The following is a 15,724-nucleotide window of genomic DNA, read 5'->3' as shown; positions in this document are numbered from 1 at the left end:
TTGTTCCTTCCTGGTAGTTTGAGTCACGTGACACATAACTTGCCATAGGTGAACAATGATGAATATAACACATTCACTTTGTTTACAAATATGTGTAACTGATATCTTAGAAGGCATTATTTTGTTATGATAATCATTTGTCTCTGTTATCATTACTACCGTCATTCATTGTGACCATTATCATTATATACTATCATCATTCATTATGGTCTATGATATCATCATCATCATCATCATTCATTATGGTCTGTGATATCATCATCATCATCATCATCATCATTCATTATGGTCTATGATATCATCATCATCATTCATTATGGTCTATGATATCATCATCATCATCATCATCATCATCATTCATTATGGTCTATGATATCATCATCATCATCCATTATGGTCTATGATATCATCATCATCATTCATTATGGTCTATGATATCATCATCATCATCATCATCATCATTCATTATGGTCTATGATATCATCATCATCATTCATTATGGTCTATGATATCATCATCATCATCATTCATTATGGTCTATGATATCATCATCATCATTCATTATGGTCTATGATATCATCATCATCATCATTCATTATGGTCTGTGATATCATCATCATCATCATCATCATTCATTATGGTCTATGATATCATCATCATCATTCATTATGGTCTATGATATCATCATCATCATTCATTATGGTCAATGATATCATCATCATCATCATTCATTATGGTCTATGATATCATCATCATCATCATCATCATTCATTATGGTCTATGATATCATCATCATCATTCATTATGGTCTATGATATCATCATCATCATTCATTATGGTCTATGATATCATCATCATCATTCATTATGGTCTATGATATCATCATCATCATTCATTATGGTCTATGATATCATCATCATCATTCATTATGGTCTATGATATCATCATCATCATCATTATGGTCTATGATATCATCATCATCATTCATTATGGTCTATGATATCATCATCATCATTCATTATGGTCTATGATATCATCATCATAGTCACCATCATTCATTATGGTCTATGATATCATCATCATCATCATTGATTATGGTCTGTGATATCATCATCATCATTCATTATGGTCTATGATATCATCATCATCATTCATTATGGTCTATGATATCATCATCATCATCATCATCATCATCATCATCATTCATTATGGTCTGTGATATCATCATCATCATTCATTATGGTCTATGATATCATCATCATCATTCATTATGGTCTATGATATCATCATCATCATTCATTATGGTCTATGATATCATCATCATCATCATCATCATCATCATCATCATCATTCATTATGGTCTATGATATCATCATCATCATCATCATCATCATCATCATCATTCATTATGGTCTATGATATCATCATCATCATCATCATCATCATCATCATCATTCATTATGGTCTATGATATCATCATCATCATCATTCATTATGGTCTATGATATCATCATCATCATTCATTATGGTCTATGATATCATCATCATCATTCATTATGGTCTATAATATCGTTGCCGATCACCATCTGTTATCTCTACTATCATCCCGGGCATCATCCGTATCTCTATCATCCCAGTTATCATACGTTATCTGTAATATCATCCCGGGCATCATACGTATCTCTTGGGCATCATACGCTATCTCTGATCATCCGTTGTGAACACGTTTATCATAAGAGTCATTTTCTTACAGAAGGAACAAGTGTTGTCCCTACTGGGTTTATATAGTATTTCATTACAGCCAACCCCACCTGACGACCTCAGCTGTGGGTTACTAACCTAACCCAACCAGGAATTATCCTCAGCTGCACCAGACATACATCACCTAGACCAGGAGACATAATGGTGGTCTCCTATACCAATAAGATCGCAAACCTTAATGGTTTTGGCTCATTCTGCTGGCTTCTGCTGAGGTAGGCTTTACTATATTATACTACTTCTGCTGAGGTAGGCTCTACTACATAATAGTACTTCTGACTCCTGCTGAGGTTGGCTCTACTACATTATACTACTTCTGGTTCCTGCTGAGGTAGGCTTTACTACATTATGCTACTTCTGCTGTCTTCTGCTGAGGTAGGCTCTACTACATAATGCTGCTTCTGACTCCTGCTGAGGTAGGCTCTACTACATTATACTACTTCTGGTTCCTGCTGAGGTAGGCTTTACTACATTATGCTACTTCTGCTGTCTTCTGCTGAGGTAGGCTCTACTACATAATGCTGCTTCTTCTGACTCCTCCTGAGGTTGGCTCTACTACATTATACTACTTCTGGTTCCTGCTGAGGTTGACTCTACTACATTATACTACTTTTGACACCTGCTGAGGTAGGCTCTACTATATTTTACTACTTCTGGCTCCTGATGAGGTAGGTTCTACTACATTAACTGCTTCTGCTGCCTCCATATGAGATAGGCTCTACTACATTATACTACTTCTGACTCCTGCTGAGGTAGGCTCTATTACATTATACTACTTCTGACTTCTGCTGAGGTAGGCTCTACTACATTATACTACTTCTGGTTCCTGCTGAGGTAGGCTCTACTACATTATACTACTTCTGCTGCCTCCTGCTAAGGTAGGCTCTACTACATTATACTACTTATGCTGCCTCCTGCTGAGGAAGGCTCTACTACATTATGCTGCTTCTGGTTCCTGCTGAGGTAGGCTCTACTACATTATACTACTTATGCTGCCTCCTGCTGAGGAAGGCTCTACTACATTATGCTGCTTCTGGTTCCTGCTGAGGTAGTCTCTACTACATTATACTATTTCTGCTGCCTCCTGCTAAGGTAGGCTCCACTACATTATACTACTTATGCTGCCTCCTGCTGAGGAAGGCTCTACTACATTATGCTGCTTCTGGTTCCTGCTGAGGTAGGCTCTACTACATTATACTACTTCAGGTTCCTGCTAAGGTAGGCTCTACTACATTATCTACTTCTGCCTCCTACTGAGGTAGGCTCTACTACATTATACTACTTCTGACACCTGCTGAGGTAGGCTCGACTACATTATACTACTTCTGGCTCCTGCTGAGGTAGGCTCTACTGCATTATATTACTTCTGGCTCCTGCTGAGGTAGGTTCTACTACATTATACTACGTCTGCTGCCTCCTGCTGAGATAGGCTCTACTACATTATACTACTTATGCTGCCTCCTGCTGAGATAGGCTCTACTAATTATGCTACATCTGGTTCCTGCTGAGGTAGGCTCTACTACATTATACTACTTCTGCCTCCTGCTGAGGTAGGCTCTACTGCATTATACTACTTCTGCTGCCTCCTGCTGAGATAGGCTTTACTACATTATACTACTTCTGGCTCCCGCTGAGGTAGGCTCTACTACATTATACTATTTTTGCTGCCTCCTGCTGAGGTAGGCTCTACTACATTATACTACTTCTGGTTCCTGCTGAGGTAGGCTCTACTACATTATGCTACTTCTGCTGCCTCCTGCTGAGATAGGCTTTAGTACATTATACTACTTCTTCTGACACCTGCTGGGGTAGGCTCTACTACATTATACTACTTCTGGTTCCTGCTGAGGTAGGCTCTACTACATTATACTACTTCTGGTTCCTGCTGAGGTAGGCTCTACTACATTATGCTACTTCTGCTGCCTCCTGCTGAGGTAGGCTCTACTACATTATACTACTTCTGCTGCCTCCTGCTGAGGTAGGCTCTACTACATTATACTACTTCTGCTGCCTCCTACTGAGGTAGGCTCTACTACATTATACCACCTCTGCTGACTCCTGCTGAAGTAGGCTCTACATTATACTACTTCTGCTGCCTCCTGCTGAGGTAGGCTCTACTACATTTTACTACTTCTGCTGCCTCCTGCTGAGGTAGGCTCTACTACATTATACTACTTCTGCTGCCTCCTGCTGAGTTAGGCTCTACTACATTATACTACTTCTGGCTCCTGCTGAGGTAGGCTCTACTACATTATACTACTTTTGGTTCCTGCTGAGGTAGGCTCTACTACATTATACTACTTCTGGTTCCTGCTGAGGTAGGCTCTACTGCATTATACTACTTCTGCTGCCTCCTGCTGAGATAGGCTTTACTACATTATACTACTTCTGGCTCCCGCTGAGGTAGGCTCTACTACATTATGCTACTTCTGCCGCCTCCTGCTGAGGTAGGCTTTACTACATTATACTACCTCTGCTGCCTCCTGCTGAGGTAGGCTTTACTACATTATACTACTTCTGGTTCCTGCTGAGGTAGGCTTTACTACATTATACTACTTCTGCTGCCTCCTGCTGAGGTAGACTCCACTACATTATACTACTTCTGCTGCCTCCTGCTGGGGAAGGCTTTACTACATTATACTACTTCTGCTGCCTCCTGCTGAGGTAGACTCCACTACATTATACTACTTCTGCTGCCTCCTGCTGGGGAAGGCTTTACTACATTATACTACTTCTGCTGCCTCCTGCTTTGGAAAGCTTTACTACATTATACTACTTTTGGCTCCTGCTGAGGTAGGCTCTACTACATTATATTACTTTTGACTCCTGCTGAGGTAGGCTCTACTACATTATATTACTTTTGACTCCTGCTGAGGTAGGCTCTACTGCATTATACTACTTCTGGTTCCTGCTGAGGTAGGCTTTACTACATTATACTACTGCTGCCTCATGCTGGGGAAGGCTTTACTACATTACACTACTTTTGGCTCCTACTGAGGTAGGTTTTACTACATTATACTACTTTTGGCTCCTGCTTAGGTAGGCTCTACCACATTATACTACTTCTGGCTCCTGCTGAGCTAGGCTCTACTACATTATACTACTTCTGATTTCTTCTGGGGTAGGCTCTACTACATTATACTACTTCTGCTGCTTCCTGCTGAGGTAGGCTCTACTACATTATACTACTTCTGGTTCCTGCTTAGGTAGGGTCTACTACATTATACTACTTCAGGTTCCTGCTGAGGTAGGCTCTACTACATTATACTACTTCTGACACCTGCTGAGGTAGGCTCTACTACATTATACTACTTCTGATTTCTTCTGAGGTAGGCTCTACTACATTATACTACTTCTGATTTCTTCTGAGGTAGGCTCTACTACATTATACTACTTCTGCTGCTTCCTGCTGAGGTAGGCTCTACTACATTATACTACTTCTGCTGCTTCCTGCTGAGGTAGGCTCTACTACATTATACTACTTCTGACACCTGCTGAGGTAGGCTCTACTACATTATACTACTTCTGCTGCTTCCTGCTGAGGTAGGCTCTACTACATTATACTACTTCTGGTTCCTGCTTAGGTAGGGTCTACTACATTATACTACTTCAGGTTCCTGCTGAGGTAGGCTCTACTACATTATACTACTGACACCTGCTGAGGTAGGCTCTACTACATTATACTACTTCTGGTTCCTGCTTAGGTAGGCTCTACTACATTATAGTACTTCTGCTGCCTCCTGCTGAGGTAGGCTCTACTAAATTATACTACTTCTGGTTCCTGCTGAGGTAGGCTCTACTACATTATACTGCTTCTGCTGCCTCCTGTTGGGGAAGGCTTTACTACATTATACTACTTTTGATTCCTGCTGAGGTAGGCTCTACCACATTATACTACTTTTGACTCCTGCTGAGGTAGGCGCTACCACATTATACTACTGCTGCCTCCTGCTGTGGTAGGCTCTACTACATTATACTACTTCTCCTGACTCTACCTGAGGTAGGCTCTACCACATTATATTACTTCTGACTCCTGCTGAGGTAGGCTCTACTACGATTTGCTACTTCTGGTTCCTGCTGAAGTAGGCTCTACTACATAATACTATTTCTGCTGCCTCCTGCTGAGGTAGGCTCTACTACATTATACCACCTCTTCTGACTCCTGCTGAGGTAGGCTCTACTACATTATACCACCTCCTCTGACTCCTGCTGAGGTAGGCTCTACTACATTATACCACCTCTTCTGACTCCTGCTGAGGTAGGCTCTACTACATTTTGCTACTTCTGGTTCCTGCTGAAGTAGGCTCTACTACATAATACTACTTCTGCTGCCTCCTGCTGAGGTAGGCTTTACTACATTATACCACCTCTTCTGACTCCTGCTGAGGTAGGCTCTACTACATTATACTACTTCTGGTTCCTGCTGAGGTAGGCTCTGCTACATTATACTATTTTTGCTGCCTCCTGCTAGGGTAGGCTCCACTACATTATACTACTTCTGCTGCCTCCTGCTGGGGTAGGCTTTGCTACATTATACTACTTCTCTTGTTCTCTTGATGTAATATGTTCTTCATCTTCACTAATTTTCTTAATATAATATGTTCATATTCAATAATTCTGTTACTGTCATGTGTTCTTTCATGTTCTCTTGTTCTCGAAGCATATATTCATGTTAGTTCTCTTGTTGGAATATGTTCTTCATCTTCACTAATTTTCTTAATATAATATGTTCATATTCAATAATTCTGTTACTGTCATGTGTTCTTTCATGTTCTCTAGTTCTCGAAGCATATATTCATGTTCACTGGTTGTCTTAGTGTGATATGTTCTTTATGTTAACTAGTTCTTAGTGTTATGTTCTTAAATGTTCTCCAGTTTTCAGTGTAATGTTCTTTATGTTCGCTAATTATCTTAGTGTTATTTGTTCTTTGATGTTATGTTCTTAAATGTTATCCAGTTTTCAGTGTAATGTTCTTTATGTTCGCTAATTATCTTAGTGTTATTTGTTCTTTAATGTTCTCTAGTTTTCTTATTGGTGTTATTTGTTCTTTAATGTTTTCTAGTTTTCTTATTGTAGTGTTATTTGTTCTTTAATGTTCTCTAGTTTTATTAGTGTAATATGCTCTTCCTGTTCATTAATTCTCTTAGCATATGATCCTACATGTTTTCCAGTTCTTTAAGGGTAATATATTCTTATGTTTATCATTTCTCTCAGTGTAATATGTTATTACGTGTTCACTAGTTCTCTTAGTGGAATATGTTCTTACATGTTCTCTAGTTCTCTTAGTAATGTTCTTAAATATTCTCTATTTTTCCTAGTGTAATATGTTCTGACATATTCAGCAGTTCTCTGTGTGAAATGTTCTTACATGTTCTGTAGTTCTCTGTGAAATATTCATGTTCATTAGTTCTCTTAGTATTATATATTCTTACATGTTCACTAGTTCTCTTAGAGTAATGTTCTTACATGTTCACTAGTTCTCTCAGTGTGATATGTTCTTACATGTTCACTAGTTCTCTCAGTGATATGTTCTCCTTGTTCACTAGTTCTCTTAGTGTAATATGGTTTTGCATGTTCACAAGTTCTCCTAGTCTAATATGTTCTCTTACGTTCTCTAGTTCTCTCAGTGTGATATGTTCTAACATGTTCACTAGTTTTCTAAATGTAATATGTTCTTATATATTCACTGGTTCTCTTAGTGGTACATGTTGTTATATGTTCTAGAGGTCTCTCAGTGTAATGTTTCTACTTGTTCACAAGTTCTCAGTATATGTTCTTCATGTTCTCTAGTTCTCATAGTGTGATGTTCTTAAATGTTATTTAGTTATCTTAATATGTTCTTATATGTTCACTTGTTCTCTTAATATGATATAGTCTAAAATGTTCTCTAGTTCTCTTAGTGTAATGTGTTTTTACATGTTCTCTAGTTTTGTTGGTATAGTATGTTCTTAAATGTTCTCTTTTTCTTAGTGTAATATGTTCTTGTTTTCTAGTTCTCTGTTATATGCTCATAAATGCTCTTTATTTATCTTAGTGGAACATGTTCTTATATGTTCTCTATTTCTTCTGTAAATGTTCTTACATATTCTCAAGTTCTCTCAGTGTGATATGTTCTTAAATGTTCTCTATTTCCCTTAATGCAATATGTTCTGAAATGCTCTGTATTTCTCCTACTTTAATATGTTTTTTACATGTTTTCTAGTTCTCTTAGTGTAATGTTCCCACATGTTCACCAGTTCTCTGTGTAATATGTTCTTAACTATTCTTTATTTCTCTTTATATAATGTCCTTAAATGTTCTTTAACGTTCTCTATTTCTCCTAGTGTAATATTTTCTTACATGCTCTCTAGTTCCCTCACTTTAATATTTTTAAATGTTCTCTAATCCTCATAGCGTTATATGTTCTTATATGTTCACTAGCTCTCTTGATATAAAATACTCTTAGATATTCACTATTTCTCTTAGTGTGATATGTTCTTACATGTTTCACTATTTCTCCTAGTGTAATGTGTTCTTACTTGTTCATTATTTCTCCTAGTGTAATATGGTCTTACATGTTCACTCTTTCTCCTAATGTAATATGTTCTTACATGTTCACTATTTCTCCTAATGTAATATGTTCTTACATATTTACTACTTCTCTTAGTAAAATATGTTCTTACATATTCACTAGTTTTCTTTGTGTAATATGTTCTTATTTGTCCAATAGTTCTCTTAGTATATGTTCTTACATGTTCTCTAGTTCTCTCAGTCTATTGTTTTTACATGTTCAGTAACTCTCTCTGTAATATGTTCTTACAAGTTCACTAGTTCTCCTACTGTAATATGTTCTTACATGTTCACTAGTTCTCTTGGTATATGTTTTTAAATGTTCTCTAGTTCTCTTAGTGTAGTATGTTCTTACCTATTCATTAGTTTTTATAGTCTGTGTTCTTACATGTTTTCTAGTTATCTGTGTAATGTTCTTACATGATCACTATTTCTCTTAGTGTAATATATTCTTAAATGTTCTCTATTTCTCCAAGTGTAATATGTTCTTACATGTTCTATAGTTCTCTTAGTGTAATATATTCTCACATGTTTATTAGTTCTTTTAGTGTAATATGTTCTTACATGTTCACTAGGTTTTTAGTGTATGTTCTTACATGTTCTTTAGTTCTCTTAATATAATGTTCCTACATGTTCACTAGTTCTCTTAGTGTCATGTGTTCTTACATGTTCAGTAGTCCTCTTAGTGTGATATGTTCTCATATGTTCACTAGTTTTCATATTGTAATATGTTCTTACATGTTCAGTAGTTCTCTGTGTAATGTTCTTACATGTTCACTGGTTTTCTTAGTACGATTAGTTCTCTGTGTAATGTTCTTACATGTTCACTGGTTTTCTTAGTACGATATGTTCTTACATGTTTAGTAGTTCTCCTAGCGTATGTTCTTATACATTTAGTACTTCTCGTAGTATAATATGTACTTACATGTTCACCAGTTCTTATTGTATTGTTCTTATTTGTTTTCTAGTTCTCTGTGAAATATATCCTTACATGTTCACTAGTTCTCTTAGTGTAATATGTTCTTACATGTTTACTAATTTTCTTAGTATATGTTCTTACATGTTGTCTAGTTCTCTCAGTGTAATTTGTTCCTCGTGTCCTCTAGTTCTCTCAGTGTAATATATTCTTACATGTTCTCTAGTTCTCTCAGTGTAATAAGTTCTTACATGTTCTCTAGTTCTCTCATTGTAATATGTTCTCACATATTCTCCAGTTCTCTTAGTGTAATGTGTTCTCACATGTTCTCTCGTTCTCTCAGTGTAATATATTTTTACATGTTCTCTAGTTCTCTCAGTGTGATATGTTCTCACATATTCCCCAGTTCTCTTAGTGTAATGTGTTCTTACATGTTCTCTACTTGTGTGTAATATAATCTCACATGTTCTCTAGTTTCTCAGTGTAATATGTTCTTACATGTTCACTAGTTCTCTTAGTGTAATATGTTCTTACATGTTTACTAATTCTCTTAGTATATGTTCTTACATGTTCTCTAATTCTCTCAGTGTAATATATTCTTACATGTTCTCTAGTTCTCTGTGTAATATATTCTTACATGTTCTGCAGTTCTCACAGAGTAATATGTTCTTACATGTTCTCTTGGTCTCTTAGTGTAGTATGCTCCATGTTAACTAGTACTCTTAGTATAATAAGTTATTCCACGTCCACAGGTTTTTAGTATCATATGTTCTTACGTGTTCTCTAGTTATCTTAATGTAATATGTTCTTACATGTTCACTAGTTTTCTCAGTATGATATATTCTTTCATGTTCAGTAGTACACTCCCGCTTCACTGTCCCCGTTGTAGTGACCTGGTACATACTTGCTTTACTATACGAGTTGTAGTGATACGTACTCCTGCTTCACTGTACCTGTTGTAGTGATCTGGTACACTCCTGCTTCACTATACCTGTTGTAGTGACCTTGTACATACCTGCTTTACTATACCCGTTGTAGTGATCTGTTACACTCCTGCTGCACTATACCCGTTGTAGTGATCTGGTGCACTCCTGCTTCACTATACCAGTTGTAGTGATCTCTTACTCCTGCTTCACTGTACCCGTTGTAGTGATCTGGTACACTCCTGCTTCACTATACTTGTTGTAGTGACCTGGTATTTACCTGCTTTACTGTACCCATTGTAGTGATGTTACACTCCTGCTGCACCATACCCGTTGTAGTGATCTGGTGCACTCCTGCTTCACTATACCTATTGTAGTGACCTGGTACATACCTGCTTTACTATACCCGTTGTAGTGATCTGTTACACTCCTGCTGCACTATACCTGTTGTAGTGATCTGGTACACTCTTGCTTCACTATACCCGTTGGAGTGACCTGGAACACTCCTGCTTCACTATACCCTTTGTAGTGATCTGGTACACTCATGCTGCATTATACCCGTTGTAGTGATCTGGTACACTCCTGCTGCACTATACCCATTGTAGTGATCTGGTACATTCCTGCTTCTCTATACCCGTTGTAGTGATCCGGTACACTCCTGCTGCACTATACCTGTTGTGATGTGGTACACTCCTTCACTATACCTGTTGTAGTGACGTGTTACACTCCTGCTTCACTACACCTGTTCTAGTGACTTAATGCACTCCTGCTGCACTATACCTGTTGTAGTGATCTGGTACATTCCTGCTTCACTATACCCGTTGTAGTGATCTGGTACACTCTTGCTTCAATATCTCCGTTGAAGTGATCTGGTACACTCCTGGTGCACTATACCCGTTGTAGTGATCTGGTACATTCCTGCTTCGATATACCCTTTGTAGTGATCTGGTACACTCCTGCTGCACTATACCTGTTGTAGTGACCTGGTAAACTCCTGCTTCACTATACCCGTTGTAGTAATCTGGTACACTCCTGCTGCACTATATTTGTTGTAGTGATCTACTACCCTCCTGCTTCACTATACCCGTTGTAGTGATCTGGTACACTCGTTTCACTATACCTGTTGTAGTGCCTTGGTACACTCCTGTTTTACTATATATTTTATAGTGATTCGGTGCACTCCTGCATAACTACACCTGTTCTAGGGACTTGGTACGCTCCTGTTTCACCATACCCGTTGTAGTGACTTGGTATACTCCTACATTCACTCTACCTGTTGTAGTGACCTGGTACACTCCTTCACTCTACCTGTTGTAATAATCTGGTACATTCCTGCTTCACTATACCTGTTGTAGTGACCTGGTTTGCTACTTCACTATACATGTATTGACCTGGTACGTTCCTGCTTCACTGTACTTGTTATAGTGACCTACACTCCTGTTGAAGTGATCTGGTACACCCGTGTTTCACTATACTTGTTGTAGTGGATAGGTGTACTCCATTTTCACTGGATCTGTTGTACTGACCTGGTACACTCCTGCTTCACTAGTTTCAGTGGCCTGATACACTCCTGCTTCACTATACCTGTTGTAGTGACCTGGTACACTCCTGCTTCACTAGTTTCAGTGGCCTGATACACTCCTGCTTCACTATACCTGTTGTAGTGACCTGGTATACTCCTCTTACACTGTGCCTGTTGTAGTGACTTAGTAAACTCCTTCTTCACTATACCTATTGTAGTGACCTGGTACTCCTGCTTCACTATACCTGTTTTAGTGACCTGGTACACTCCTGCTTCACTATACCTGTTTTAGTGACCTGGTATACTCCTCGTACACTATACCTGTTGTAGTGACTTAGTAAACTCCTGCTTCACTATACCTATTGTAGTGACCTGGTACTCCTGCTCCACTATACCTGTTTTAGTGACCTGGTACACTCCTGCTTCACTATACCTGTTGTAGTGACTTGGTACACTTCTCTTAGACTATGCCTGTAGTAGTGACTTGGTACACTCTTACTTAACTATTCCTGTTGCAGTGACCATGTACACTCCAGCTTCACTATACTTTTTGTAGTGACCTGATACACTCCATCACATTTCTTGTTGTAGTGACCCGATACACTTCTGCTGGACCATACCTGGTGTAGTGACTGGTTACACCCCCACATCACTATACTTATTGTCGTGACTTGGTACACTCCTGCTTCACTTTACCTGTTGTGGTGACCTGGTACACTTGTGTCTCACTATACTTGTAGTGATCTGGTGTACTGCTTCACTATATCTGTTGTAGTGACCTGGTACACTCCTGCTTCACTACATTTATTGTAGTGACCTGGTACACTCCTGCTTCACTATACCTGTTGTAGTGACATGGTACACTCCTGCTTCACTATACCTGTTGTAGTGATCTGGTACACTCCTGCTTCACTATACCTGTTGTAGTGACTTGGTACATTCTTGATTCTCTATAACTATTGTTGTGAACTGTTACACTCCTTCAACATGCCTATTGTAGTGACCTGGCAATCACACTACTACTTTACTATTCCTGTTGTAGTGACCCGGTACACCCCTGCTTCACTATACTTTTTGTAGTGACTTGATACACTCCTTCACTATTTTTTTTTTTTTGACCTGGTGCACTCCTGCTTCACTGTACCTGTTCTAATAACCTGGTGCACTCCTGCTTCACAATACCTGTTGTAGTGACCTGGTACACTCCTGCTACATTATACTTCTAGTGACCTGGTACACCCCTGCTTCACTATACTGTTGTAGTGACTTGGTAGGTACACCCCTGCTTCACCATACCTGTTGTAGTGACCTGGTGCAGTCCTTCTTCACTATACCTGTTGTAGTGACTTGGTACACACCTGCTTCACTATACCTGTTGTAGTGACCTGGTGCAGTCCTTCTTCACTGTACTTGTTGTAGTGACCTATAAACTCTTGCTTCACCATGTCTATTGTAGTGACCTGGTACACTCCTCCTTCACTATACATGTAGTGACTCGGTACACTCCTGCTTCACTGTGCTTGTAGTGATCTGATGGTATACTCCTGCTATACTATACTTGTTGCAGTGACCTGGTACACTCCTGCTATACTATACTTGTTGTAGTGACCTGGTACACTCCTGCTTCACTATACCTGTTGTAGTGACCTAATGCTCTCCTGCGTAACTAAATCTTTTGTGGTGGCCTGGTACACTCCTGCTTTACTATACTTGTTGTAGTGACCTGGTACACTCATGCTTCATTATACCTGTTATAGTGACTTTGTACACTCCTACTTCACTATACCTGTTATACTGACATGGTACACTCCTACTTCACTACACCTGTTGTGATGACCTGGTACACGCCTGCTTCACTATGTCTGTTGTAGTGGCTTGGTACACTCTTGCTTCACTACGCATGTTCTCTTGACCTGGTACATTCCTGCTTTTTAATACCTGTTGTGACCTAGTGCACTCTTCCCTCACCATAAGTTTTTTTTAGTGAATTGGTGCGCTCCTACTTCACTATACCTGTTGCAATGACCTGGTAAACTCTTGCTTCACCTTAGCTGTTCCAGTGTTCTTATACACTCTTGCTTCACTATGCCTGTTGTAGTGACCTGGTACGCTCCCGCTCCATTATACCTGTTGTAGTGACATGGTACACTCCTACTTCACTATACCCGTTATACTGACCTGGTACACTCCTGCTTCACTTTGCCTGTTGTAGTGACCTTGTACGCTCCTTCACTATACCTGTTGTAGTGTCCTGAAACATTCCTGCTTCACAATACCTGTTGTAGGGACCTGGTGCACTCCTACTTCACTTTATCTGTCGTAGTGACTTGATACACGCCTTCACTATGATTGTTGTAATGACCTGGTACACCTGCTTTATTATACCTGTTGTAGTGACCTGGTACACTCCTGCTTCACTTTATCTGTCTAGTGATCTCCTACACTCACTCCTGCTTCACTATGCCTGTTGTAGTAACCTGGTACAATCCTGCTTCACTGTACTTGTTGTAGTGACCTGGTACACCTCCTTCACTATACCTGTTGTATTGACCTAGCACACTCCTGCTTCACTATGCTTGTTGTAGTGACATTGTACACTCCTCCTTCACTATGACTGTTCTAGTGACCTGGTACACTCCTCTTCTACTGTACCTGTTGTAGTGACCTGTTACACTCCTGCTTCACTTTACCTGTTTAGTGACCTGGTTCGATTCTACTTCACTATACTTTTTGTAGTGACTTGTTACACTCTCACTATACTTGTGGTAACCTGGTACACTCCTGCTTCACTGTACATGTTGTAGTGACATGGTACGCTCCTGCTTCAGTATGCCTGATGCATTGACCTGGTACAATCCTGCTTCACCATATATGTTGTAGTGACTTGGCACTCTCCTGCTTCACTATGCCTGTTGTGGTGACCTTGTACAATCCTGCTTCACTGTACCTGCTGTAGTGACCTGGTACAATCCTGCTTCACTATGCCTGTTGTAGTGACCTAGTACACTCCTTCACTATGCCTATTCTAGTGACCTGGTAAACCCTGCTTCACTATACCTTTTGTAGTGTCTTAGTACACTTCTGTTTCACTATACCTGTTATAATGACATGGTACAATCCTGCTTCACTATACCTGTTGTAGTGACCTAGTACACTTACTTCATTTTACCTGTTTAGTGACCTGCTACGATTCTGCTTCTATACCCGTTCTAGTGACCCGATACACTCCTTCACTATACATGTTGTAGTGACCTGGTACACTTCTGCTTCACTATACCTTTCGTAGTGACCTGGTACAATCCTTCACTATACCTGTTGTAGTGACCTGGTACACTCCTGCTTCACTGTGCGTGTTGTAGTGACATGGTACACTCCTTCACTCTGCTTGATGTAGTGACCTGGTACAATCCTGCTTCACTATACCTGTTGCAGTGACTTGGTACACTTTTGCTTCACTTTAATTGCTGTAGTGACTTGGTTCTTCTGCTTCACTGTACTTGTTGTAGTGACCTGGTACACTCCTGTTTCACTATACCTATTGTAGTGACTTGGTACACTCCTGCTTCACAGTACCTGTTATAGTGACCTGGTACACTCCTGCTTCACTATGCCTGTTCTTGTGACCTGGTATAGTATTGCTTCACTATACCTGTTGTAGTGCCTTGGTACACTACTGCTTCACTACACCTGTTATAGTGATTTGGTGCACTCCTGCTTCACTATATCTGTTGTAGTGGTCTGGTACACTCCTGCTTTACTATGCTTGTGGTAGTGACCTTGTACACTCCTCCCTCACTATGCCTGTTCTTGTGACCTGGTACAATCCTGCTTCACTATACCTGTTGTAGTGCTTTTGTACACTACTGCTTCACTACACCTGTTATAGTGATTTGGTGCACTCCTGCTTCACTATACCTGTTGTAGTGACCTGTTACATTCCTGTTCACTATACCTGTTGTAGTGAACTGTTGCACGCCTGCTTCACTATACCTGTTGTAGTGACATTGTACACTCCTGTTTCAATGTGCTTGTTGTAGTGTTTTGGAACACTCCTG

General features: G+C 39.5%; 1 protein-coding gene across 2 annotated transcripts in view; it reads left to right on the top strand.

Moving 5' to 3' along the window:
- Positions 1 to 1,644: 1,644 nt before the first annotated feature.
- The window catches only part of LOC139765624 (bestrophin-2-like), a 79,887-nt gene continuing 65,807 nt past the window's right edge, over positions 1,645 to 15,724 (top strand). For both annotated transcript variants that reach the window (XR_011716706.1, XM_071693300.1), the window contains exon 1: positions 1,645 to 1,973. Coding sequence is in view for 1 of the 2 variants with exons in the window: in XM_071693300.1 (XP_071549401.1) it covers positions 1,903 to 1,973 (71 nt within the window). In the remaining variant the exon portion in view is untranslated. The remainder of the gene's footprint in view (positions 1,974 to 15,724) is intronic.

The sequence above is a fragment of the Panulirus ornatus genome, chromosome 55 (genome assembly GCF_036320965.1).
Source record: "Panulirus ornatus isolate Po-2019 chromosome 55, ASM3632096v1, whole genome shotgun sequence".
Taxonomy (NCBI): domain Eukaryota; kingdom Metazoa; phylum Arthropoda; class Malacostraca; order Decapoda; family Palinuridae; genus Panulirus; species Panulirus ornatus.
The sequence above is the reverse complement of the archived record's forward strand: the minus strand, read 5'-3'. Positions and strand labels throughout refer to the sequence as shown.